Here is a 26,067-nt window from a genome sequence, read left to right on the forward strand (position 1 = left end):
TGTTATGAGTGCATAAACATGACTTCAAGTGCTTCAGGTAACACTTGAAGTCACTAACTGATCAATACCTTTTCTATTTCGGCGTTCTAAATAATGCAACCCATTATTTATATAGTATCTTTTTAGTCTTTTACTGCAGTGTTTTTCAACCACTGTGCCGCGGCACACTAGTGTGCCGTGACATAGTGTAAGGTGTGCCGTGGGAAAAACACCCGCCTATATTGAATATAGGCACAGAGTTAAATTTTTTAAACATTTTCTAATGGTGGTGTGCCTCGTGATTTTTTTCATGAAAAAAGTGTGCCTTTGCACAAAAAAGGTTGAAAAACACTGTTTTACTGTATAGCAACAGAGTATAAGAAGCTTATAGAAATTTATGAATGCTGGATTATATGAGCTGCAATTCTTGTTGTGTTAAAAACACTCTGGTCTCTGAAAGCAGGTATTTTCTCTATACAGGCTGATTTGAGAATTTGCTAATTAAGGTACTGATTTAAAATACAGTGAGAGAGGTTGTCTCCCCTCCCTTCTCAATTGTTCCCTTGAAGAAAAGCATAGTTCCTGTGACCTCCCAGTTCAATTCTTGCTCCAAGGGTACAAGAAAGCACCACTTTCAGCAATAAAAGCAGCGTAGACTTTATTATTTACAGGAACTGTTATTTAGCCACCATTTAGTAGAACATTTTAAATATTTCTCTTAATCAGAGTTTACACAGAATGTTTTTATGGGTTAGATTTAACACTGTATCATCTGTGGTTATAGGGACCAAGTATAACATCATCCTCTCCTACTAGAGAGTGTTTTTTAACTATGCTTCTCATAGTTAAACCATTTGGCTTGATCAAATGAGAAGGCATGCGTTCTGTAAGCAGCCTTCGCTTGTGAAATAATTAGGAATCACTGGGGCTGGATTTAATAAAGATGGAATGATTAGACTGGGATTTATATCCCTCTCTTAGATACTATTATATGCATTGCTGGATTTTTCTAGGATTCAAATTTTATTGGGTTTTTTCTGCTTCTAGTATTTTGGGAAGAGGAAAATTGCTTCTCCCTTTTCACTTTATTCACCCCATATATAGTTTTCTACAAATCTGTCATATCACCTTTCATTTGCTCTTTTTAGATTAAAAATCCCCCAAACATTCTAGCCTTTCTTCATGAAAGCTCTTGTCCCTGGATGATCGTAGTTGCCCTCCTCCTCCAGCTCCACTATATCCTTTTTGAGACGTAGTAATCAGAAACCCACACAATATTCCAGATACTGTCACACAATTTATATAAGGACATTATAACCTATTTTATCATTCGTAACATACCATTGCCCTTTTTTTACAGCAGAGGCACAGTGTTGATACATTCATTGAACTGTTTATCGTTAACTCAAGATCTCTTGCATTCTCAATGCTAGCCATGATCCATGTATACAAATTTTGTTGTGTTCTGGATGGGGTTGAACTATTTTCTTCAACATCTCGGATTCTCTCAAGGTGCTTTCTCAGCATCACTTACTTGTGCTCTTCTGGAAGGCCAAGAGTGTGTAGGGTGACCCTCACCTCCAGCAGGATAATAGGGCGGTGGCCAACAGAAAAGAGGCTTCCTTATTGCTTCTTCAAGTAATAGCTCAGGTCATCTAGCTGGGAAAATGGCTTCTCTGCATTATGAGTAACCATGTGTTTAAATCAGACTTCTAAGTTTTCAGGAAACTAACTTATGGAAACTAATTTGAAGTAACATTAATGCACAGGACAATTTCCTTCCACCACAGGATGCCTGCTGAAAAACTGGGAATTAATCACGTAGACCAGAAGAGAATTCTAGACAAACTGGAGATCCACCTCTGTTAATAATTCCAAGTTATTATGATTCTATATTACCAGACATCACTTTTCCAATAGAAATTCCCCACAAGATCTATGGATATGCTGAAGAAAGGTCTTCTCCCTCAATCATGACACAAAATGAATAAATACATTAACATTGCCCCATAGAACATCACAACATGATCCACTCTCTTCACCAACAAATCATACAGGCCGTCCTTGACTTATAACACTCCGCTTAGTAACTGTTCAAAGTTACAACAGTGAAAAAATATATGACATGGCTGTTTTTCACACTTCTGGTCCTTGCAGCATCCCCCATGGCCACGTAATGCTTCACAACTGACTCACATTTATGACAGTTTCAGTGTTACAGGGTCATATGATCACCTTTTACAAACTTCTGCCATCAGTGGGGAAACCTGATTCACTTAACAACTATGATGCTAACTTGACAACTGCACTGATTCACTTAACGAATGTGGCAAAGAGTCATTAAATGGAGCAACACTCACTTAACACATGTCTCAGCAACATACATTTTGGGCTCCATTGTGGTTGTAAGTTGAGGACTACCTGTATTTTCTACTTGTAAAAATCAACACATGAACATATCTCGGTTTCTCTTGTTGAAAATGAACATTTACTCGACTGTTGTAGTTAGGGTGTTTTGGTTTTCTGAGTTGATTTCTGCCCTCTTTCATCTAGGCTTGACAAACAACAAACTCCTTTGAAACAAGTGTTGCTGCTGGTTGAACCTGCTCAAGTGCTGATTCAGAAATAAGGTGCCCATTCAGGTCAGTAAGGTTGGTCGAAGGTAATAAATACCTCCCTTAACTGGCAGCACAAGAAAGCAGATAGCCTTCAAGCTATTCCTGATCAGTCCTGGGCTGCTCATTGTATGGTAGCACACCTTCCAAAAGTGTGAAAGTCAAGCAATGTAAAAAGAGCCGAGGTGGCGCAGTGGTTAAATGCAGCACTGCAGGCTACTTAAGCTGACTGCAGTTCTGCAGTTCGGCTGTTCAAATCTCACCGGCTCAGGGTTGACTCAGCCTTCCATCCTTCCGAGGTGGGTAAAATGAGGACCCAGACTGTGAGGGTGATATGCTGACTCTGTAAACCGCTTAGAGAGGGCTGAAAGCCCTATGAAGCGGTATATAAGTCTAACTGCTATTGCTATGGCTATTTTGTTTGGGACAAATTGAGAATATGGGACAAATAAAGAAACAATGATACAAGATTGATATTAACCATCTAACAAATACAGAATTCTGGCTAGCTTCGTTTCACTTTGCATTTTAAAGTGGTTTAGGAAATTAAATACATTAGCAATAGCAGTAGACTTATATACCGCTTCATAGGCCTTTCAGCCCTCTCTAAGCGGTTTACAGAGAGTCAGCATATTGCCCCCAACAATCTGGGTCCTCATTTTACCCACCTCGGAAGGATGGAAGGCTGAGTCAACCCTGAGCCGGTGAGATTTGAACCGCTGAACTGCTGATCTAGCAGTAGCCTGCAGTGCTGCATTTAACCACTGCGCCACCTCGGCTCTTAATTGGCACATACATTAATTGGCACATACTGTTTTGTAGGTGCATGGTATACTTTCACAATTAACAATATTTTTAATAGTCATGTTTGCACTTTTGATAATGTACTGGTGATACTTGCCCAATACTTTCTTCTCCTCCCCCACCTTTTTTTCCTTTGAACTCTGTACCACTCTTTACAACTCTGTAAGAATTCACATTGAGAAAAGGCCTTCCAAAGATCTGGGGAGTCTTTCCTGAAGAGAAGTACACAGGTATCATAAAATTATCTCTATGGTTTTTTTTAATCCCTTTCTTTTCTGTCAGTTTGAGCCTCTATGGCCATGCACTTCACAAGTCAAGATCGTCAAATGAGACTCAGCAGCCAAATTCTCTGAAAAACCAATTAACAACTTCAAAACAAATTATAAGGAATATGTCAGGGATTACCTGACATATTCCTTATAATTATTAATTTTGTTGTATGTATTTTGTACAATGACAATAAAGACTATACTGTACTATTACACCCTTTCTAAGCCTAGGTGGAAGAACCTGTCTTCAAGCTCTTCCATATTTTACTATGTCCCCTCTCGTGGAAAAGTAATCCCAAAAGTAGTTATGATGCAATTGTTCTCCTCACTATGGTAACTTTGCCAAAGCTAAGGTTAAGTGAAAAGTACCAAGTAAAATAGGATTTCATTTTCCTTTCTCCTTCTCACTGCAATCTCATCCTTCTTTTGCAGCCCTATCATGATGCGTCACCCCTTTCCAGCATTCCTAATGATCTCCATCATTCTCATGCGGCCGGGCACCTTTGCTCAAGAGTTTCCCATTCAGAGTCAACATCATCATGATCAATATTGGTACCAGACAACAGTAGATCGAATCCCAGTCATCAGTGAGTTCCTTCCGTTCTGGGGAAGGGGAGGGTTGAGTAAAAGTTATTAACTCCAGCCTTCGTTTTGGAAACTTAGGGCCTACTGTCTTTTCCCCAGTCATCTGATTGGATAATAGTTTGTGCATTTTCTGTTAAGATCACTATTTTGAGCACCCCCAATTGTATTTGTGCACAAATAGAATTACTGTATACTCCAGTTCTTAGAGTGTGGAGGTGAGTCTTCCAAATAGGCATAGTAATCCCTAAGCATCAGAGGACACCGCAACTCCACCCAAATGACAGCAAATTTGACAATGCAAATAACAACTTCAAGTAACTATCGTCCTGATGCAGTCCAATTTCCTTGCAGTTTTGTCACACGACAAGAGGTAAAATACTGGGTACGTGTGCATGTGTAGAAGTTGACACCAGATTAGATCCTTCACTCTTCTGTGCTAGGAGAAAAAAAAAGGTGCAGCAGACAAAAATCCTCAGTGCTGCCTCCTCCTCCCATCTTCCCTCTCAACTCCTCCCCACTGTAGGTGGGGGAACCTGCAAAGTGATTGCTGTCAAACGCTGCTGCAACCGCAACCATATTGAAGAACGGTCCCAAACTATCCAGTGCTCCTGTCTCCAAGGCAAAGTGGCTGGCACAACCCGTGGCAAACCTTCTTGTGTGGATAGTAAGTACTAGGAGCCAAGATCTTTCTTTCTCTAACCCCAAGGGGCAGGAAAACCCAAGGGGATATACGGACCAAAAATCTAAGCAATAAGAATCCTGGGAAGAGGTTAAAATATGGATCCAAACTAAAGAGGGAAAAAAAAACCCCATCAAATGTACATAAACGGATATGGGTCAGGATGAGGATAGCTTATAGCATGTAGACTGAAGAAAAGATGATTGACGGGCTTGATAGTTGTAGCCTCTTTTATTAGAGGACTGCATGCATGTTCTATATAATGGCTCTCAGGCCAGATGTAAGTAGTGGTTATGTCTTAAAAGTCCTCAAATAGTATTTATTGTCCTTCCACGATAAAGCAGGATACTTGATTCAAGCAGGACAGACAGTTAGCTAGTTTGGAATTCAGGAAGTCCCATTTGTCTCCGGTCTAAAAGCTCTTGATGCCAAGAGGCCCAAATAGACTAGAGGCATTCCATCTTAACCACAAACCTATTGAATTGCCGCAATGAACAAGTGACCAATGTCAGTAAAGTTCATGGCTTTAAGGAGGGATGGTAACAAGCGTCTCCCTCTATTATATAGCCTCCATTGTGACGGGAAAGTGGTGGTGTGATATGCAGCCCTGCCTGGCTGAAGAGGAGTGCAAAGCATTACCCGACAACTCAGGCTGGATGTGTTCATTAGGAAACCGTGTTAAAACCACCAAGGTAAGGTCTCTCACAACCCTGACAAAAGTCATGTCTGCACAGGATGCCACTTCTTTTCCCGCATCTCAAATGTGTATCTAGTTCTTAAGGATTGTAAAGGTTTTGTCACTTTTTTTTAAAGCCCATTGTACAAATAGTAGAGGAGATTGAATTTCCATTTAACAATTTATCCTGGCTTGTTTTTCAGATCCATCCCAGGAAATAAAAGTCTGGTAGAATGGAAAACCCATTTCTGAAGAATGCATGACATTGTATTCTGTACTGTAATTATCATCAACTTCATGATGAAGGGGAGGACAAAACATCGTATTGCTGGATGCACTGTAACTTTGCCGAAGACATTGTTGCTCTTAGTTAAGGGAAATGGAATCAAAGACCTTTCATTAACAGAAGGAAGATTTAGCCCTCTTTTTGGGGGGAAACAGAAGAGCAAGTTGGTTCAAATGAGTCTGAACTTTCTTGTGAAAGACTGCTGAGAAATTTCCTATAAACCGTAACTATCATTTTTGTCAAACGGATAATTAAATTCTCCAAAACAGATGCAAAAAAGCCAGTTTTGTATTTACATCTGTAATATCATACAGTGTCTTTCTTTACAATGATATTGAAATACAAATTGCCCCACCATTAGGCGACCTTCAAGTTGGCGAAAGTGGGCGACTAGATCTGTAAAATTTTAATGCTATCTTAACAGGCTGTTTGAATTCTGAATGAGGTCCTTAGCCCACAAAGGCCAAGTATATAAAACTGGAACTAAAATTATATTGCCGGATTAGAGGTGATTTGGCTTAGATGGGCAGGGGAGGGAGGGGTAATGTCAATTTAGATCCCAAAAGAGCTTTGGATTGTTTGGTATCTATAACTATAGCAGTTTCAATATCCTGGATGGCTTTTAGGCAATTAAGAGACTGAAGCATCTCTCTGTTTTGCCAATCTGTCCTAGTTAGTTCTTCTAAAGGTGGAACCGGCACAGCATTTTACTGGAATAAAACTTAGTTCTAAGGGAGGCCTACCCAGTCTTTTAAGGGGAGCCAAGGCCACAAACCCTGTTTGGATCCACCATCATTCCGTTTTGTTTTTTTTTAAACCTAAGCAACCAGCAACAACAGTACTACTAAGTGAAGGAAAAGGGTGAGGATTCAGGGTAGCAGCATCTCTTATTCTGGCTCAATAGCATATGGGCATCTGAACTACAATGAAGAGACCTATCACAGGATATCATCATTGGTAGAGTGGCAGAGAGCTTCCCCTTGTTACAATAATTCTTTCATCCAAGGCTTGGGAAAACGCATTGTTTGTTTACGGAGTTTTAAAAGATAACTTAAAAGGAGTTCCCACCAAACAGAGAAAATTGGAGGAGTCCTTCCATCAGAAAGTCAGGAAAACAGCCATTTAAAATTTGCCATAGGTCGATTAATTGTAATTGCACATCCCAGTTTTTCAGGCAAATATCACCCTAGGATCCCAAGTTCTCCTAAAAAGCTTTGGTTCCGTCATTGTATGGAATTAATCCTGGGGCACCTCATTTCATCACTGCAAGCTTCTTAACTCCTCACAGAGGTAGATATTATACAGCTCAAACCCCCAACCACGTTTTCCTTGCCCCTCCCCTCTGCCAAACTTAAAAGATAACTCTAAGAATCAAATCCCTTTCATGCTCTGTTTGCACTCTTGGGTGAATGTCTTAGTTTCAAGGGGGAAAACTCTTGCTCGATTCTAAAAATAGAAGTGGTTCAAGCCCCACACTGGTTCACTGATATTGTCCATAGCCTGTAAATCCTGTAGGTGGTGAACCATCTTTGGGAGGCAGTTGACTGGGATCGTCTCCAAAGGGATTGGCTAAGAAGAAAAGAAGGACCCATTAGTGGTACATGAAAACATAAGACTACTACTATTCATGATAGGAAACAGCAGAGGAAAACTTTCTGAAGCAGAAGTAACAACAGTGAAGCTAGGTGGAAAGAAGGTGGGGGTTTAAGGGAGAAGTGATTCATTAAATTAAGTGAAAAATCTCAACTTTTACTATTAGAAAATTCAAAAGAGGTTTTGATGTCAATCAGCAAATAAAAAAGAGGAAGGTGCCAGACAGCATGGGAAGAAGTGTAACCCTGGAACACATTTATAGAACCCTTAGCAAAACGCCATTGTCATAATGAATTGTGTTAAAATAAGGAGACGGAGATGCCACAGGCGTGTGGCATGCTTCCTATAGAGGCACCAAGAGATATGGCAATCAGGAAGAGACGTTTCTTGCATTTTGGGTAACTGCAAAGACATATCACTTTGGGGGCGGGGGGATTAGAAAAGCCAAAATTTATTTCACCACAAAGTAGAACTGACTTCACACCACTTCCTCCAGCTCTACTGCCAATTGGTTCATAAGATTCTCACTGAATTTTATCATTACAAGGTGATAGACAAGGGAGATGCGTTAACATCTGGCTCTTTGGATTTTGAACGACATCTCTATTGATAATGCTGGCTGAGGCTGCTGGGAATTTGTTTTTTTCAAATTTATATAGCTGCCCATTTCACTAATCAAGTGACTCTAGGTGGCATGCAAGAAAGTGTTTGGTGGGCTGCGGGTCCTTTACACATAAGTAGTATGAAAAAGTATTCCAACCATATTTCCAGGATGTAATGGAGACTTCTAGCCCTCCAGATATAATATTACATTTCAATTCCAGCATTCCTGGAATTAAGGCCAACAATGAAAAGGAGTTTTTTCTTGCAACTGTATTTGGAGGTCCACAGCTTCCCCCAAATCCCCCCTCCTTCTGAGACCCTTTTATTCTCAGAATTATAACTTACGGTTTTGGAATTGCTGGGCTGTATATCTTGTCAACAAAATGCCAACACCTTCTATCAAGGCAAGCAAGATGCCTCCCATCATGGCAGAGCCTACCATAGCCAACGGCCCACCTAAATGAAAAAGCAGTTAGTAAGCGCCAAGGAAGCAATTATTAGAAAGGGATGATAAATGGGTGGTGTGTATTTGGCTGAGCTAAGAAACATCACTTACTACGCGATGCTAATACAGCCCCAGTGAGTGCCCCGCTGGTAATGGAATTCCAAGGATCTTCTTTGCCTCGCATCTTCACCAGACCACAGTCAATGGTAGAGAAAAGCCCACCCCACACAGCAAAGCTCCCTGGGAAGAGAAAGAGAAAAAGCCTTTGAGTCACTAGTTGAATGTTGAACTGTTCATAGCTTGCATCGAAAAAGCCCCATTGCCTGATACTAAGCAACTTTATTATAAATACCTGTTGGGTGCACAGGAGAATTGGATCAAAACAACCCAGAATCTTATAAATTATTGCCAAAGATATTCAGAGCTTCTCAAAAAGGGGCAGCAATTCTACCCCTCGAGCAACAGATTTCCAAATTTATCACCGGAACCTTGAAAGACAGAAACAACTTTGCCTTCTTTTTTAAAGTAATTGCAATCTCAAATGTGTCAATTTCTTGAAAATAAAACAGTAGGAATAAACAAGTAGGAAAGCATCAGAAAATGTAAATGACTTAATTTATTTTTTATTGTTTACACTGGTATTTTTAAACACATGATCTCATTCTACAAACCGTTACACAGGTATAGGATTCATAATAGCTCACTATAATTACTGTAACGCGCTCTACATGGGGCTGCCCTTGAAGAGTGTTCGAAGACTTCAGTTAGTCCAGAATGCAGCCGCGCGAGCGATTGTGGGTACACCCAGGTACACCCACGTTACACCTATCCTCCACGAGCTGCACTGGCTACCCATTAGTCTCCAGACCCGCTTCAAGGTGCTGGTCGTTACCTATAAAGCCCTACATGGCATCGGACCTGGGTACCTGAGAGACCGTCTTCTGCCGATTACCTCCCTTAGACCGATCAGATCTCACAGGTTAGGTCTCCTCCAGATTCCATCCGCCAGCCAATGTCGGCTGGTGACCCCCTGGGGGAGAGCCTTCTCTGTTGCAGCTCCAGCCCTCTAGAATGACCTCCCCGTGGAGATCCGGACCCTTACTACCCTCCCGGCCTTCCGCAAAGCCACCAAGTCTTGGCTGCTCCAGCAGGCCGGGGGGCTTGTGAAACATCCAGCCCCACGGAAACTGTGAATGCTGCGTTCTTTTTTAAAGTGTTGTCTTTGTCTATTTATCCCCCTTTCCCTTATCTATTGTGAGTCGCCCTGAGTCCTTCGGGAGTGGGCGGCATACAAGACAAATAAATAAATAAATAAATAAATAAATAAATAAATAAATAAAATAAGTAATAGATCTCAGAGCAGCTTACTGCAAGTAAAGGTCTCACAGATGCAAGTAATCAAGTCATGGGATTGCAATTTGGGTGCTGGGCAGCCAGATCGCATTTATGACAGATTACAGCATCCTGCAGTCACATGATCATGATCTGCAACCTTTTTTTTTTTACTGATTTCCAGCAAAAAATAGCACAAGCCACCCATTGGAGAACCTGGATTTGTTTAACAACCATGTGATTCACCACAGTAACCATCCAGTAATTAGCTAATAATCACCATAAACATTGTTGCAAAATAGGATCTGACTTGAGTTACAACCACAACTTATGGCAGGAATTCCAGTCCTAATTGTGGCAGTTAGTGGAGGGCTACCTATATAATACGAACTTAGAAATTAGTATAACGGGTAATCCTTAAGGTAAAATGGAAATTGGGACCAAGATTGCTACTGCTAAATGATGTGGCTATAAAGCATGATATCATGTGACCACATCAATCCAGGCCAATCCCAGTTGTCATCATAACCCTAAGACACATGGGTCATTAAGTCAGAAGTTAAGGGAGTCCCAGGTAAGGAATGTGGACTGGCACAGCGGGGTGGGTGCCCTAGGAGGCTTGGCACAGATTATGGTGAATGGTGTGTGTGTGTGTGTGTTCCAGTGCAGCTCAGGTTTATAAAGGCTAAGGAAAGAGCATGTAAGGTATGTGCATGTGTGTGAGCACACGGAGGCCGAGGAAGGAGAGTAATAGTGCAAGCGAACGGAGGGCATGGTGGTTGGGTTGGGGGGAGAGACTTACCTGTGAGCTTCCCTGTCAGCTTCCCCATTGACTTTGTTTACAGGAAGCTGGCAGAGAAGATCAATAACAGTGATCACGTGATTGCAGGATGCCACAAACTGTCATTAAATGTGAGATGGTTGCCAAACGTGAGCTTTGTTGCAATGACTGAAACTTCAAGGACCTCAAGTATATTCTTTGTCCAGTGTCATTGTAATGTCAAACAGTTGCTGAATGAATTCATCCTAACTCGAGGTCTATCTTTACTTACTTTACTCAAATCTTTATAGGACTGCAATGTTCAAGAAGGGAAAACCCAACCTTCCCCAATTTGATGCCTACCAGATAAGCTGGATTTCCATGTCCAACATATCAAGTTACTACGGCTACGCTAGAAATTCTACAAACTGGTCTAACACATCTGAAGGCCACCAAGCTGTAGATGAATTTAGCAAGTAAATGTTTCTCAATTAATTCCCATTTTCCATTGCTTGAGAGTATTTATTTTTAAAAATATATACCAGGATTGGGAAAGAACGCCAACCAGGCACTCCACTTTCTTCAGAATAATAAGTTATATAGGAGTTGGGCTAAGCGACGCCACCCATTCTCTGCCTGATATAGCCTCTCTTTTCTCTTGTCTTTTGCTACCCTCTCCACTGTCTCCTTCATCATAGGCTGAAACCAGGGTAAGAGCTGCAGGACCACCCCCACCCCCGCCATCGGATTAACCAATTCTAAAATGCAAGGTCCATGCCTGTGATGTTTAATTTTTCTTCATCTGAACCATCAAAAAATACTTTTGTCTGTAGTCTAGAAGATTACAAGGGTCTTTATGCTGCAGAAGATTCACTTGCAAAAATGGATAAACCACTTCTCTCAAATTCTTAGATCAGCTTGTTATGGAGAAGCATCAGAACATTCTGGAGACAGACTACACAATTTTGTATATCCCTGTCCCAAACATCTCCATTTTTTCCAGACACTTAAATCCTTATAACAACAAAAAAAAATGGCATACTATAGGTCAAAACAGACTGATCCAAAGTCACTTCAACAATGTCAGAATTTGATTTTGGTTCTCCTTGATCTTTTGCAAGCCCTGCATTGGGGAGGGAGGAGGGGGAAAGAGTGGGAGCATGTGAGTGGCAAGCACTTGCACTCATGAATGAAGCTCCATTTGGGTGAATGGAGCTTTGCCTGCAAGCAAAAGCACCCTCTGCTCGCATGGGTGGAGCTTCGCGCCCGCATCTGTCTGCCACTTATGAGAGTGAAGCTTCGCACGCACTCACTTGCCCATCTCTACAACGGCCTGCTTTTAAACAGGCTGTGACGTGGTAGTGGGCCACATTCCGGGGGGGGGTGGAGGTGGGGACCCCATCTTATGACATTCATTCCCCCTGCAAAACCCTCTCTCTTACCTCCAATCTGTGGTGCTCTGACTCTGATAGCATTGATGCTGCCTCTGAATCGATGCCTGACACCCTGAATTTAAAAAAGACAAAGAAGAAGCAAAACCCCTTTTGGTTAATCAACTCCACACTTAAAGAGGACTCATAATTCAAGCAACGCACACAGAACTCATATTTTAGGACCATTATACTACCTCAATATTATACTGATACGTTTTACTGACGTTTTAATATATAACAAGTGAAAACCGTCAGGACTGGCAACCAATAAGTGATCTCCTTTTCACAGCACACACACATACACAAACAAGTAATCAACAATTTACCAGTCTAAGTATAGAAAGAAACATCAGCTTGGGGAAAAGTGTAGAATAGTTGCAACAGAATATCACCTCCCATAGAAACACAAAGGCTAGTGTATTGAGCTGCTGGCCTTACAGCAGTGTTTTTCAACCTTTTTTGTGCAAAGGCACACTTTTTTCATGAAAAAAATCACGAGGCACACCACCATTAGAAAATGTTAAAAAAAATTAACTCTGTGCCTATATTGACTATATATAAAGTAATTTTCCCACAGCACATCTTACACTATGTCACGGCACACTAGTCTGCCGCGGCACAGTGGTTGAAAAACACTGCCTTACAGTACTAGTTCCCTCTCAAAAACCTCACTTCCTTGACAACCAATTGATGTGAATTCTCTGCTTTTATTTATATTTACAAATGTCCATGCATCACATTTCATTTCAAATGTATTAAAAATACATTTTTACTGCCTTACAGTACTAGTTCCCTCTCAAAAACCTCACTTCCTTGACAACCAATTGATGTGAATTCTCTGCTTTTATTTATATTTACAAATGTCCAATTAGCAAACAACAACAACTGAAATTAAGAATGAACTGTTTGGATAAACATGGAAATTCCATGCTCAATCAATAATAAGTAACAAGACTGCAGAACAGTAGGGTTGCTTATGGATGCAAACAATAACCATTTTTTTTCATATTGTTAAATCATAAAGCAAAATACTTTACATTAAATCCCAGTACTGCCTCTAAATTTATTATAGCAAATGTCACTGGAACGAGAAAGAATTCTGACTCCACATACACCATTTCCTCATTACTTGCTGCTTAAAGAGAGCAATAGATAATAAAATCAAATGAAATAAAGACTAAAAACAAAATATGTAGAACTCACCACTGGAGCATTGCGAAAGCCTTTGATTGCCTGAAAGACACCTCCACCAATCATTCCCATAGTAAAGGCGCCACCACAGTCATCCACGATCCGCCAGGGGCTGTCAGATAGAAACAAGTCAGTGTAGGCCCTTCACATAGGAAGCTCTGCGATATGCTAAGAATTTGTGTTTAATTAAATACTAAAAGTATTTAAATTTAATTTTTCTGAACCATTATACTACCTCAATATTATACTGATACGTTTTACTGACGTTTTAATATATAACAAGTGAAAACCGTCAGGACTGGCAACCAATAAGTGATCTCCTTTTCACAGCACACACACATACACAACAAGTAATCAACAATTTACCAGTCTAAGTATAGAAAGAAACATCAGCTTGGGGAAAAGTGTAGAATAGTTGCAACAGAATATCACCTCCCATAGAAACACAAAGGCTAGTGTATTGAGCTGCTGGCCTTACAGCAGTGTTTTTCAACCTTTTTTGTGCAAAGGCACACTTTTTTCATGAAAAAAATCACGAGGCACACCACCATTAGAAAATGTTAAAAAAAATTAACTCTGTGCCTATATTGACTATATATAAAGTAATTTTCCCACAGCACATCTTACACTATGTCACGGCACACTAGTCTGCCGCGGCACAGTGGTTGAAAAACACTGCCTTACTGTACTAGTTCCCTCTCAAAAACCTCACTTCCTTGACAACCAATTGATGTGAATTCTCTGCTTTTATTTATATTTACAAATGTCCATGCATCACATTTCATTTCAAATGTATTAAAAATACATTTTTACTGATTTACTTACATAAAATACTTGAAAATATAATTCCTAAAAAAAAAAACTATCACAGAAAACTCAAAAACATAAAGGTTGCAGAAATTACATGAGGCTGAAAGCACTCTACACATGATAAAAGTTACTCGATACAGATATTGCCCCAAACAAGTGTTTCCTAAACATTCCACTACATGTTGAAATGCTGCCACAAACATGAAATGCCCCTCTGAATAAAAGACAACTGGGTTGTTAACAACATCAATCACAAATCGCTCACTTGCGATTTACGATCGCAACTGAGCCCAAAATTTGTTGTTAAGGGAGACATTTGTTAAGTGAATGTTGTTCCATTTTACGACCCTTCTCATCACAGTTGTTAAGTGAATCACTGCAATCATTACATTAGTAACATAGTTGTTAAGTGAATCTGGCTTCACCGTTGATCTTGGCTTGTCAGAAGGTGATCATACCATCCAGGAACACTGCCGCAGTTGTTAAATATCAGCCAGTTGCAAAGTGTCTGGATTCTGATCATGTGACCATGGGGATGCCGCAATGGTCAAAAAGTGTGAAAAATGATCCTAAGCAGAGGTGGTATCAGCAGGTTCTGATTAGTTTTGGAGAACCAGTAGCAGAAATCTTGAGTAATTCGGAGAATGGGTAAATAACATCTCTGGCTGGCCCCGCCCCCATCTATTCTCTGCCTCCCAAGTCCCAGCTGATCGGGAGGAAATGGGGATTTTGCAGTAACCTTCCCCTGGATTGGGGTGGGAAGGGAGATTTTGCAGTATCCTTCCCCTGTCACACCCACCAAGCCAAACCATGCCTATAGAACCAGTAGTAAAAAAAATTTGAATCCCACCACTGGTCCTAAGTTACTTTTTTCACTATAGTATAGTACAGTGGTGGGATTCAAATAATTTAACAACCGGTTCTCTGCCCTGATGACCAGCTGGGTAGGCGGGGATCAGTGGTCATGTGACTGGGTGGGCATGGCCAGCTCAACATTACTCAGGTCAATGGGCGCTTCACCTTAGCTGTTACAATGTAACAAGGGTTAACTGGAGAGGCAGTTTCTGTAAGCAGGGTAATAAAGATTAGACTAGAAACAATATCAGAATGTTTCTTTCCTGCCTTCTTTACAGGATTAACTATGTACAGTGGGGGGGAACGGGGACAAAATGAAATTTCTTCCAACAACTGGCTTAGAAAGTTAAGAACTGGTTCAGGAGAGGAGAAAGGAAGGAAGTAGAGAAGGGAGGGAGAAAAGAAAAGAAAGAGAAAATAAGGTGGTGTTACAACAGGCGCTAGGGATGGTAAACAAAGCAATCCAAACTATACCTTATAACCTTTTAAGTGGAATAACAATAGTATAAGAATGGCAAAGAAAAAGAAATAACTATGTGAATGTATACCTATAAATTGTATGTAAGAGAATAAATGACAGTAAGAATATAAAGCACAATATAGGTAAACAATATTTGGTTATAAATAGCTAAATATAAATAAATATAGAATTGTACCTAAAAATGGATAACGAATAAGATTATGAATGCAAGATAGAAATATACAGAAGGGAAAACACTAACTGCAAAGAAACCGATGCCAAACTGCTGTATGATATACGATGGAACTTCCTGTTCCTATGTTGTTTTAAGTCATATGTTTGTTTCTGTTGATGTGTTTATGTGTTTAAAATAATTTTTTTTTTAAAAAAAAGAACCGGTTCTCCTGAATAGCTGCGAACTGGCTGAATCCCACCACTGGCATAGTATATAGCCTTTATTGTCATTATACATCATGTATACAACGAAATTGGTTTTAGCCTCACTGGTGCAATCCATGTCAACAAAGTTGTGACCTGTCAAAACCGCGGTCCACAAAAGCGCGATCGACGAAAGCGCGCATTTGACGTCATCACAGCGTGACGAAAAAAATTAAAAATTGAAATAAAAATTAAATTAAAGCAAGCCGATTCACATAAAGGTAAGGGTTAGGTTTAGGGTTAGGTTAAGGGTTAGAGTTAGGTTTAGAGCGTTAGGGTTACGTTTAGCATTAGGTTAAGGGTTAGCGTTAGGTTTAGCGTTACGTTAACGGTTAGGTTTAGGGTTAGATTTAGGGTTAGGTTTAGGGTTAGGTTTGGGGGGGTTAGGGTAAGGTTTTCGCTTTATTTTTACATTTTTCGATCACAGCGCGATGTTTTCGTCGCGCTGTGATGACGTCAAATGCGCGCTTTCGTCGACCGCGATTTTGTCGTCCGCGGTTTTGTGGTGGAACCAACAAAGTTACAGTTGTTAATTTTCAAATTTAACCTGTGAGTTCCTAATTGACAGGGACATGTGAGCTAATAAGCAGAAAAGGGAAGATGCTCAAGTACCAACAGCGATCCCAGAGCACACTCCGCACCAGAAGGCAGCAGGCAAAGTAAATCCTTGAGAGCCGGCAAAGAGTGATGGGACACGGAGCAAGGACACCGGAGTACGTACGAATGTTTCGTAACATTCACGAGGTGACCTTGGAGCTATTCCACCCCCTCCATCCCACCCCCGCTTCTATCATCCTGGCCCGTTTCTTTGTGCCTTTTATGCAATGCCTCCTGAACGGCATTTGTGCCCTGGCCGCTTTTGTATAATAACCAGGAGGGGAGTAAAAAGAGGGAAGAAAAGCGTTGCAGTATATAAAGAAGCCGAAGTGCCATTGCTTTAAAAAAAAAAGGGGGGGGGGAAAGGCCAAGGCGGCTCCAGCGCAGGCTTTGGACTGCGGGTTCAATCCCTTCTCAGGAATTGACCCCGCACGGAGATGGGACGCCGGTTCGTTTTCTCCGCTGACCTTGAAGCTACCTCGCAGGGCTGTTGTGATGGGATACAAAAAGGGGGCCGGGCCGAGGGAAAGGAGCAGCCGAGGGAGACGGAAGGAAGGAGGGGCGAACTATAAAGAAGGAGTCCGGCTACGGAGGGCTGAGGGGGGGGGGGTCTCCCCAAACTTTTATGCTTTCCCCGCCACCTCGAAGGAGGTGAAGTCGGCCAGCGAAAGACGCTCGCTCTCCTCCGAAGCCAAGGCCCGCGCCCAGCCCTTGGCCGTCCACCCACCGCCTCGGTTACCAAGGTTCCCGGGCGTATTCCTCCATAGCTCCCGGCCTTTCAGCTCGCCAGCCCACGCGAAAAAGGGAGACGGCTCCGGGCGAGTCACGTTACCAACGCCTATTGGCCGGCCGCTGCACGTGACAAGCACTCGCGCTTCGGAAGGCAACCGAAGGCAGCCTACGTCACTCGCTGGTTGGTTGTTTTTTGCCCCCGAAGCGGAAAGCGACGGAAGGGGCGTGGTTTTCAAACGCTCTGATGATTTGACAAGTAAGGAACACACAAGAGGGGGAGGAGTTACAACACAGCTCAGGATTATCGCGCGTGTTGGGTGCTGCTCTTGTCAATCTACTTTCCCGCCTTCGGCAGATGAGGATACGAAGGGCGGGGGGGTGAGGTGTCAAAGGATGCGACCGGATCTGTATTTCGTCACTACCGGAGGAGGAGGAGTAAGCCAGCTCCGATAGGGCCAAAGAGGGCGCCGAAGAGGGCGGACCTAATTGAGCCTTCTTCCCCGGGGATTGGTCGGTTGGTTTTCATTGAACGATGACGTTTGACGAGGCGGGGGTGAAAAGGGTAGCGGGAGGAATTCTTTCGCGCCGCTGATTGGTGGGCGTGTGTCACGTGCAGGTGGCTCCTTGGAGCAACGGGAGCGGCTTTGAATCCGGCAACGGGGAAGGGCCGTTTGCGAGGGGACGCCGGGCGCGCGGGGGGCTACGTGACTCTCCAGGGCGATAAGAAGGTACGGCTGAGGAACTGTTGAGGCGTCCACTGAGGCTGTTTGCGAGAATTATTGGGAGCCTGAAAATGAAGCGGGTTTCAAGGTTCACTTCTTACCCAGAAACGATGATGGTGATGAGCAATAAGGCTTCGTTGTGCAAATGTCCTAAACTCTTGGAATGTTAGAAATGGGGATAAACTATGTTAAAAATGGAAAGAACTCTCGTATTTGTGCTCTTCAATTATATGAGGCCCGAATGTAACTTAAAAAAAAAGTCACGGTTAGAGTAAATATGATCATTTTACAGGCAGTCCTCGACTTATGACCACAATTGAGCCCCAATTTTCTGTGGTTGAGACGTTTGTTAAGTGAATTTTGCCCCATTTTTTTTCTCTTGCCTCGGTTAAGTGAATCACTGCAGTTGATTAAGTAAATAAGTGAATCGGGCTTCCCCATTGACTTTGCTCCTGGGAAGGTTGCAAAAGGGGATAGTGGTGTGATCTTGGGACACAGCAATGGATCATCAATAGGATTCAGTTGCCACGCATCTGAATTTTAATCACATAATCATGGGGATGCTGAAAAGGTCATAATGGTAAAAAAAAATAGTCACTTTTTAAAATGCTGTTGTAACTTTGAATGGTCACTAAATGAATTGTTGTAAGTCGAGGACTACCTGTATATGGAAAACTGAACGGGCTAGATCAGAGCTGTCTGACATGGTGTGGCAGCAAATTCATCAGCTTGGTAAGAATTGGATTAGAATTTTCCTAAGGTACAGGCTAAACTTGCAAGGTTCTGTTGCAATACCCAATCGCAATAAAAAAAATTAGCCGCTTTATGGAGTTGATTTCCTATTCTATTTTTCTAGTGGGGCAGTCACTAAGCTATCAATTTTATGTCATTCCAAATTCTGATTAAATTGCTGAAAGAAAGTCAAATACACTTTTAAAGATTGCACTTGATTCCCAGGGAAATGCAAGTAGACAGGAAAAAGGAAAAAAAAGTATCACTCCATAGTGATCCCTGATGGATTATTATTACCATCAATCCTAGAAGTTGAATCCCACGTATACTGAGAAATAGTATTAAAGAATTCAGGTATGAAAATTTAGGCATGTTCTGGAAAGAGCAGTGATAAGCGCAAAATGTAATTATGATATTTCTCTCTCTGCTCAAATATAGAAAAGTGATTGGAAAAACAACAGTTGCACATCTGCTCCACTCTGATGCCGCTGCCGGTGGCATTGCAGTCCCGCCTAGCCAGGCGAGGCCTGCTTAAGCATGTAGAACCTGGTAAGTACAGGGGGGGTGGGAAATGAGGAGGAAGATAATTTGTATAGGCTGTCTACAAACCAAGGATGAGCATCAGGGATAGTTCCCAGGAAGTAGAGCTGGTTAGTTCCCAAGTCATTTTTGGCTCTCTAAAATTGGTATCCATTCTGGATTGTCCAATTTTGCCACCTGTTGACCCCGTCTTTTTTTTCAAGCCTGATCCTGTTTCTTTCCACATAAGAGCCAGAAGAGGAAATAATTGCAGAAGATTATGATGATGATCACGTTGATTATGAAGCCACAAGAATGGAGAACCTGCCACCAAATTGGTACAAAGTCATCGACCCAGTTTGGTAAGCATAGAGTGAATGCTCAGTATGTCCTGCTAATGATTTCTATCAGAGTGTTTTTAGTTTGTGCTCGCAGGATTGGTACCACTATTCATCAGTGCCCAATCAGAGACATGTTTCTGGTTCTGTTAGCTCAGGGCTGTCAAATTTCTGGCCCATGGGCTGGATGCGTCACGCACTGACCACGCCTGGTTTAGCAGAGGGGGGAAAAGTCCCGATAAGTCATGTGATGCTGTTGTGACAACATGAGTTTGACACCCCTATGTTAGCTGATCTCTGAAAGGAGAAAAAAATTGGTGGTTCTGGACGGCTGCCAGGTACTGCTTAGCCATCAATGAGTTGGCAAAGTTTTTATTATTTTTTTATCTCTGGTCCAATAGAGTATTATTACTATGACATATAGGTTTCTGTTGTGGCCCGGCAGGAGCTATTAGAGCTGTCGCCAGACTCCGACAGCAAGGGGGCTGATAAGTCGGCCTTGGAGGAGGTGGAGGACCCTGGACAGGGTGTCGATGCCGAGCAGGGCGAGGAGAGACTGGTTGGCTACCAGGTGGCGGCAGAGCATTGGATCAAAGGGAGTGTTCCTGAAAGTATTTAGGAGTTGTATCAGGATGCATGCAGGCTTAGATCTACTCAGCATAAAGGACAAAGGAGAAACTACAGGAGATGATTGCGAGCAGCTGTTGCTTATTGGGATCCTCACCTGAGTATAAAGACTGCTGGTGCCACGCCCCGGTTGCAGAAGTCAACGAAGTCAACGTTCGTTCCTGTTCTAGTGTTGTTCGCGTTCACAACCCGAGAGAAGCCAACTTAGATAAGTAGTTTTGAGATAAGAGAAGCCGGGTTTGCATTTTGTTATGAGTTATAGGACTTTTGCCAGAGCTATTATCTTTGTTTATTTGGGCTTGCAGCCAACAAGAGCTTGGACTGATTAAAAGAAACCTTTTGAGTTACGTGGCTTTTGGCTTTCATTCCTGGATGGAGAAAGGGGGGTCAGAACAGGTTTCCAAATCTAAAGACTTGGGGTACATATAGTATTAATATAATAGGATATAAAAGCAAAAATCAATTAATGTGGTGTGGAAGTAGCTAGATGCCTTTCTGAAAAGTTAAGCTTTTATGGCTCTGATGATGATGGAGAGGCGTCATGAAGTTGGTGTTGATCTTAGTGATCGCATAAATAAGTTTTCTCTAGGATAATCTTTCTCCAGCTTGATCCTTCAGGTCTTCCTGAATGAAGGGATATCGATGCACCTATTACTGTTGTAATTGAGTCTGTTCAGCTTCCTGCTGATCATTCTCTGCTTCCTCCCACCTTTGCCAACATTGTAGACTTTTTCAAGAGAGCTAGGTCTTTGCATGAGGTCTCCAAAATATGATCATTTGTGCGATCAGTGAAAACTCTGAATTGATGTGTTACTTGATCCATGTGTTTGTTTTCTTAATGAAGGCAGGGGTGTCAAACTTGATTTCACTGAGGGCCGCATCAGGGTTGTGTTTGACCTTGAAGGGAGTGGAGAGACGGGGTGACTGTGGCCAGCTCGAAGTTACTTGTGTTGTTTGCCTGTAGTGGCCCAAGTACTCCGCCAGCAAAAACAGGCTCCCGGGCTCCATTTGTGCCTGCGATGGCCTCCTGCTCCCTCGCAAGCTCCATTTTCACTGGCAGAGGCACCACATGGCGGTCCTTTGCTGTTTCCAGGGCAGCCCCGCAGGCCAGATCTATGCACCCTGTGGGCCTTGCGTTTGACACCCTGATCTAAGCTATCTATCCTGCTGCTTAAAAGTCCAAGTGTTGTTTTCATAGCATGTCACAGGGACATCATTGCCTGTGTCATTTTGATCTTTCTTAGCATCTGAATAACTTCACGGCTATTCTACCAAGTGCTAGGCTGCATCTTATTTCTTGCATGCCTGATAGTAGTTGACAGCTAATCCTAAAAGCAACACCCAATTATGAGCAGGGTATAGTGGGGGAAAAAACAGTAGGATATCAGTCTAACTAAAATAAATTCAGTTTTCTAAAGTTAAATGCCAGTGCTTTTTGACAAAAAGTGTTGAGAAAACATTTCAGTGTTTTTGGAGAAGGGGGGAATTTTGGGTTTGGATCTATTGCTATTGGCTCTAGAGGTAACAAATACAGTTCTCTTCTGCTTACAGCTGCCTCCCTTATTACTGGAACATAGAAAGTGATCTAGTTTCATGGCTCTCGCCTAACGATCCCAACTCTGTGATGACCAAAGCAGCTAAGAAGTTGAAGAACAACTTAGGTAAGAATGTTTTGTTTTATACAGTGTTTTGGGTGTAAGTATAGATCATAATAGGAAAACTATAAATTGGTCTTAAATGAATGGGGGAATTAACCTCTAGAAGCACAGAAGATTTGATCTGGCCTCTAGTGAGAATGAATGTATGCCTAAGGCTACAAAGTTGGGGTGGACAGCCTATATGGCCTCTGAATACTCCTTCTGCACTGGCATTTTTATTTTGGCTGTTCTTAAACAAAAATGTGCAGAAGTAGTAAGCCTATACCGGTAGTCCTCAGCCACCACAATTGGAACCAACTCAGTTAAATAAAGTGGTCACTAAGTGAAACCATGAGTCTTGGTATGATCCCGCCTCTATTTTTAAAGGAAAAAGAAACTCTAGATCTCTGTTGGATTGAAACCGAGTGGTGCATTTTTCCATCATTTTGAGGTGGGAAAACATTCAACTGTAATATCAGAAGGGATAAAAAATAGCTATCTAAAATCTTGAAATATACCAGATTCTCCCACTGTATGTTGCCAGCAAAGTGAACCACAGTTCTCGTTCTCTCTTTCCCTCTCCCTCCCTCCTTCTCTCCCTCTCTCCCTCAAAACATGGGGACCTATAGAGGATAAGTGCAATCACGAAGAGAGGTGATAATGGAAATGTGGAGTTAAATACTAGCAATTTGATTAGGAGTCATTTAACAGACGATACTTCGCTTTGTGAAAAAGGATAGCTTCATCTATTCTCTGCCACAGTTGCTTGTTGCATCACAGCAAGTAGTCGGTGGGCAATCTTATATGAAAGGAAATAGATGGTTGTATTTGCAGTGTTCATCAGCAGTGAAGAGCTATTAAAACTGATTGAATGACCTTCTCTCCCTTTCTTTCACAAGAGCGTGCATGCGGCCATTTTAATATTTAACTCGTTTTGGAGCTGCGAAGGTGGTGTTAGGTGGCCGTTGATTCTGCTGCTTATGGGCAATTCAAGTTTTCAAAAAGATTTATTTCCAAAGCAGAGGGAAATCCACTTACAGGTTGTCCTCATTTAGTGATTTCCTTATTTAGCAATAGCAATGAAAAAGTAACTTTATTACCAATATTAGGATTTACAATCTTCAGAGGTTTGTAAAGCAAAGGAAAGCTGAAGTAAGATCATACGGAAAGTTGTGGTTTCGTGTAGCAACCACTTAAGCTGTTGGTTCCAATTGTGGTCTCTAACCAAGGACTATCTGTGTATGCTGGTATCCGTTGTCTACTTACATGCATTATTGTTTAAGAACAAGGTTTGAGGTTTATTGGTTTTGTATGCCGCCCACTCCCGAAGGACTCCAGGCGGCTCGCAATAAACAGGGGAGGGAATAAATAAGACAATACAAACAAATTTTAAAATCCACAACAGTCACAATTAAAACGGGGCTGGGTGCTTTAACAGCCCCCAGCCTGCCGGAACAGCCAGGACTTAGTAGCTTTACGGAAGGCCGGGAGGGTAGTAAGGGTCCGGATCTCCACGGGGAGCTCGTTCCAGAGGGCCGGAGCAGCAACAGAGAAGGCTCTCCCCCGGGGGGTCGCCAGCCGCCATTGGCTGGCAGATGGAACCCGGAGAAAGCCAAGCCTGTGCGATCGAATTGGTCTTTGGGAGGTAATTGGCAGGAGGCGGTCTCTCAGGTACCCAGGTCCAATGCCATGTAGGGCTTTACAAGTAACAACTAGCACCTTGAAGCGAGTCTGGAGACCAATGGATAGCCAGTGCAGCTCGCGGAGGATAGGTGTAATGTGTGTAACAACCAAAAGAAAAATGACAGTGCAGAAGAAAAAGGCAAGTGGTAGCCTGTTGAGAAAACTAAAAGTAAAATATTCATCTCCTTTAGATGCTGAAAGCAAAACAGAACGCTTCCATGATAAGATTGAGCGGGAGGAGGTGAAGGAGCGTCGCTATCACCGGCGGGAAGAACTGGCCCCCTACCCTAAGAGCAAAAAAGGTAAGAGCACATGCCCTACCTACCCTGAGCAGCCCAAAGGTGTTTCGGCTAGCGGCATACAGTATCTCCTGGAGGAATGGATTCCTCTTATCCCCAATGTGGTTATCAAACTCCGGCATCCCTCTTGTCTGTCTTCTACAGCGAGCCGAAAGGACGAAGAACTGGACCCCATGGACCCCAGCGCTTACTCAGATGCTCCTCGGTGAGTCTGCTCAATAGAAAGCTCCCCCTACTGCTGAAGCCGAGTATCTTTGCAGAAAGAGGGGGGCTAGATTGGCAGATCAGCAGCAGCCCCTGGGAGAGGACAAATGTTTCCAATTCCAGGATTGAAAGAGACAACAGGAAGTGGGAGGTTTTGTTTTTTTTTAAAAAAAAATTGTGAGTAGCTAGATCTTAAAGAGATTTCACTAATCAGAAATAATTTTTGGACTATAATTTTTGGTATATTATGGAAGTTTCAGATGTTCCCCAGTCTGCTGGAATTACCAATGAGATGCATTCAGGCAATTATCCGTTCTATATTTTAGCAGACTTTTATAATGTTTGTACATAAATGATATCAAAGCATGTATGATCTATCGGGACTATAAACTTGCTTTTTCTATGAAAAGACGGGTTATAAGGAAATGAAATTCTGTCTCTAACTACATTCTTTCATTTTCTCAAACTTACACCAATCAGACGCTCAAGTGTTAGTGCCATAAGTTGGTGTCTTATGGTGTTCATGGCCCGACAAGACCGAGTGGCTATTGATGCTCCCTCCCAAAGATGGTCCAACTATTCCATCTCTCAGCCTGGGGGGGTGAAATTATACGCCCCTCAGAGAGGGTTCGCAATTTGGGAGTCCTCCTGGATCCGCAGCTGACTCTAGAACATCATCTGTCGGCTGTGACCAGGGGGACCTTTGCCCAGGTTCGCCTGGTGCACCAATTGCGGCCCTACCTGGACCGGGAGGCCCTTCGGATAGTCACTCACGCCCTCGTCACCTCAAGACTGGATTACTGTAACACGCTCTACGTGGGGCTGCCCTTGAAGAGTGTTCGAAGACTTCAGCTTGTCCAGAACGCAGCCGCGCGAGTGATTGTGGGTGCACCTCGGTACACCCACGTTACACCTATCCTCCGTGAGCTGCACTGGCTGCCTATTGGTCTACGGACACGCTTCAAGGTGCTAGTCGTTACTTTTAAAGCCCTACATGGTATTGGACCTGGGTACTTGAGAGACCGCCTCCTGCCAGTTACCTCCCAAAGACCTATTAGATCGCACAGATTAGGCCTCCTCCGAATTCCATCTGCCGGCCAATGTCGGCTGGCGACTCCTCGGGGGAGGGCCTTCTCTGTGGCTGCTCCGGCCCTCTGGAACGATCTCCCCATGGAGATCCGGACCCTTACTACCCTTCCGGCCTTCCGCAAAGCGGTTAAGACTTGGCTCTTCCGGCAGGCCTGGGGCTGTTGAACTATCCAGCCCCATCCGAGGTTATGCCTGTTGTAGAATTTTAAATTGTTGTTTTTATTTTATTTTTTGTATCCCCTCCCTTTTTATTGTGAGCCGCCCTGAGTCTCTTGGGAATAGGGCGGCATACAAACTCAATAAATTAATTGATTGAATTGCTTTTAAAAGTCACCGAGCACTTCAGGCTGTTTTAGGAGCCGAGAACTACATAGCAGAGTGGGTGCAGCGGAGTAGGACCAAGGGTAGATGAAGTTAGAAAACAGAGGCAAAGTTATTGAGGCCAGTGGCAGGATCGGAGAGCAGCCAATGATGCCAACTTTGTTTCTGCATCTTTCCTACCTCTCAAGGGGAACCTGGTCCACGGGGCTGCCCAAGCGAAATGAAGCCAAGACTGGTGCAGATACCACAGCTGCCGGCCCACTGTTCCAGCAGCGTCCTTATCCAAGCCCTGGGGCAGTCTTGCGTGCGAACGCAGAAGCTTCTCGAGCCAAGCAACAGGACTGAGATGCCCACTCCTCCTTTCATCTTGGAATGTGTGCGTTAAGTTCTGCAAGGCCCGCTTCAGGACTCCCTCTGGACTACAGACTGGGCTAGCGGTAGTCTTTCCAAATCTTTACTACAACTCTGGCATGTCAGCGGTAAGAGAGGGTGATTTTTTTTTATCGTTCAGTGGCTTCCGAAAAGCTGCAAAGTTCCCAACATCTTCGGGGCTTTCAGGAGGCGGTGCACCCTGCAGAAGAAGTTTCACATATTTGACTTGCTAACTTCTGCAGAGGACAGTCTCCATCTCCTTCTCCCATTCCACTACGAATTTCTAAAAAAAAAAAAGAAGTGGAGAGAAAACCCGCTTCATTTTTTCCCATATAACAATTTTGATCAGCTTATAATATTTGCATAGCATAAAGAAAAACAT

At 42.7% G+C, this 26,067-nt stretch overlaps 3 protein-coding genes across 3 annotated transcripts; 2 read left to right on the forward strand and 1 right to left on the reverse strand.

Annotated features, from left to right (window-relative positions):
- Positions 1-3,328: 3,328 nt before the first annotated feature.
- Positions 3,329-6,814, forward strand: LOC116523890 (chemokine-like protein TAFA-1). The gene is made up of 3 exons (XM_032238982.1): positions 3,329-4,254; positions 4,776-4,916; positions 5,499-6,814. Exons 1-3 carry the CDS (start codon positions 4,107-4,109, stop codon positions 5,702-5,704), a joined length of 495 nt encoding a protein of 164 aa, XP_032094873.1. The 5' UTR covers positions 3,329-4,106; the 3' UTR covers positions 5,705-6,814.
- TIMM17B (translocase of inner mitochondrial membrane 17B) lies at positions 6,489-17,257 on the reverse strand. The gene is made up of 6 exons (XM_032238981.1): positions 17,150-17,257; positions 13,263-13,362; positions 12,069-12,132; positions 8,646-8,774; positions 8,435-8,545; positions 6,489-7,462 (listed from the first exon to the last, which is right to left on the reverse strand). Exons 1-6 carry the CDS (start codon positions 17,173-17,175, stop codon positions 7,374-7,376), a joined length of 519 nt encoding a protein of 172 aa, XP_032094872.1. The 5' UTR covers positions 17,176-17,257; the 3' UTR covers positions 6,489-7,373.
- Positions 17,258-17,742: 485 nt separating this feature from the next.
- Positions 17,743-25,982, forward strand: PQBP1 (polyglutamine binding protein 1). Its single transcript, XM_032238980.1, has 7 exons — positions 17,743-17,870; positions 19,035-19,145; positions 19,366-19,477; positions 21,632-21,741; positions 23,592-23,702; positions 23,844-23,904; positions 25,502-25,982. The coding sequence occupies exons 2-7, from the start codon at positions 19,079-19,081 to the stop codon at positions 25,656-25,658; spliced, it is 618 nt and encodes a 205-aa protein (XP_032094871.1). The 5' UTR covers positions 17,743-17,870; positions 19,035-19,078; the 3' UTR covers positions 25,659-25,982.
- The last annotated feature ends 85 nt before the right edge of the window (positions 25,983-26,067 follow it).

The sequence above is a fragment of the Thamnophis elegans genome, chromosome 2 (genome assembly GCF_009769535.1).
Source record: "Thamnophis elegans isolate rThaEle1 chromosome 2, rThaEle1.pri, whole genome shotgun sequence".
Lineage (NCBI taxonomy): Eukaryota > Metazoa > Chordata > Lepidosauria > Squamata > Colubridae > Thamnophis > Thamnophis elegans.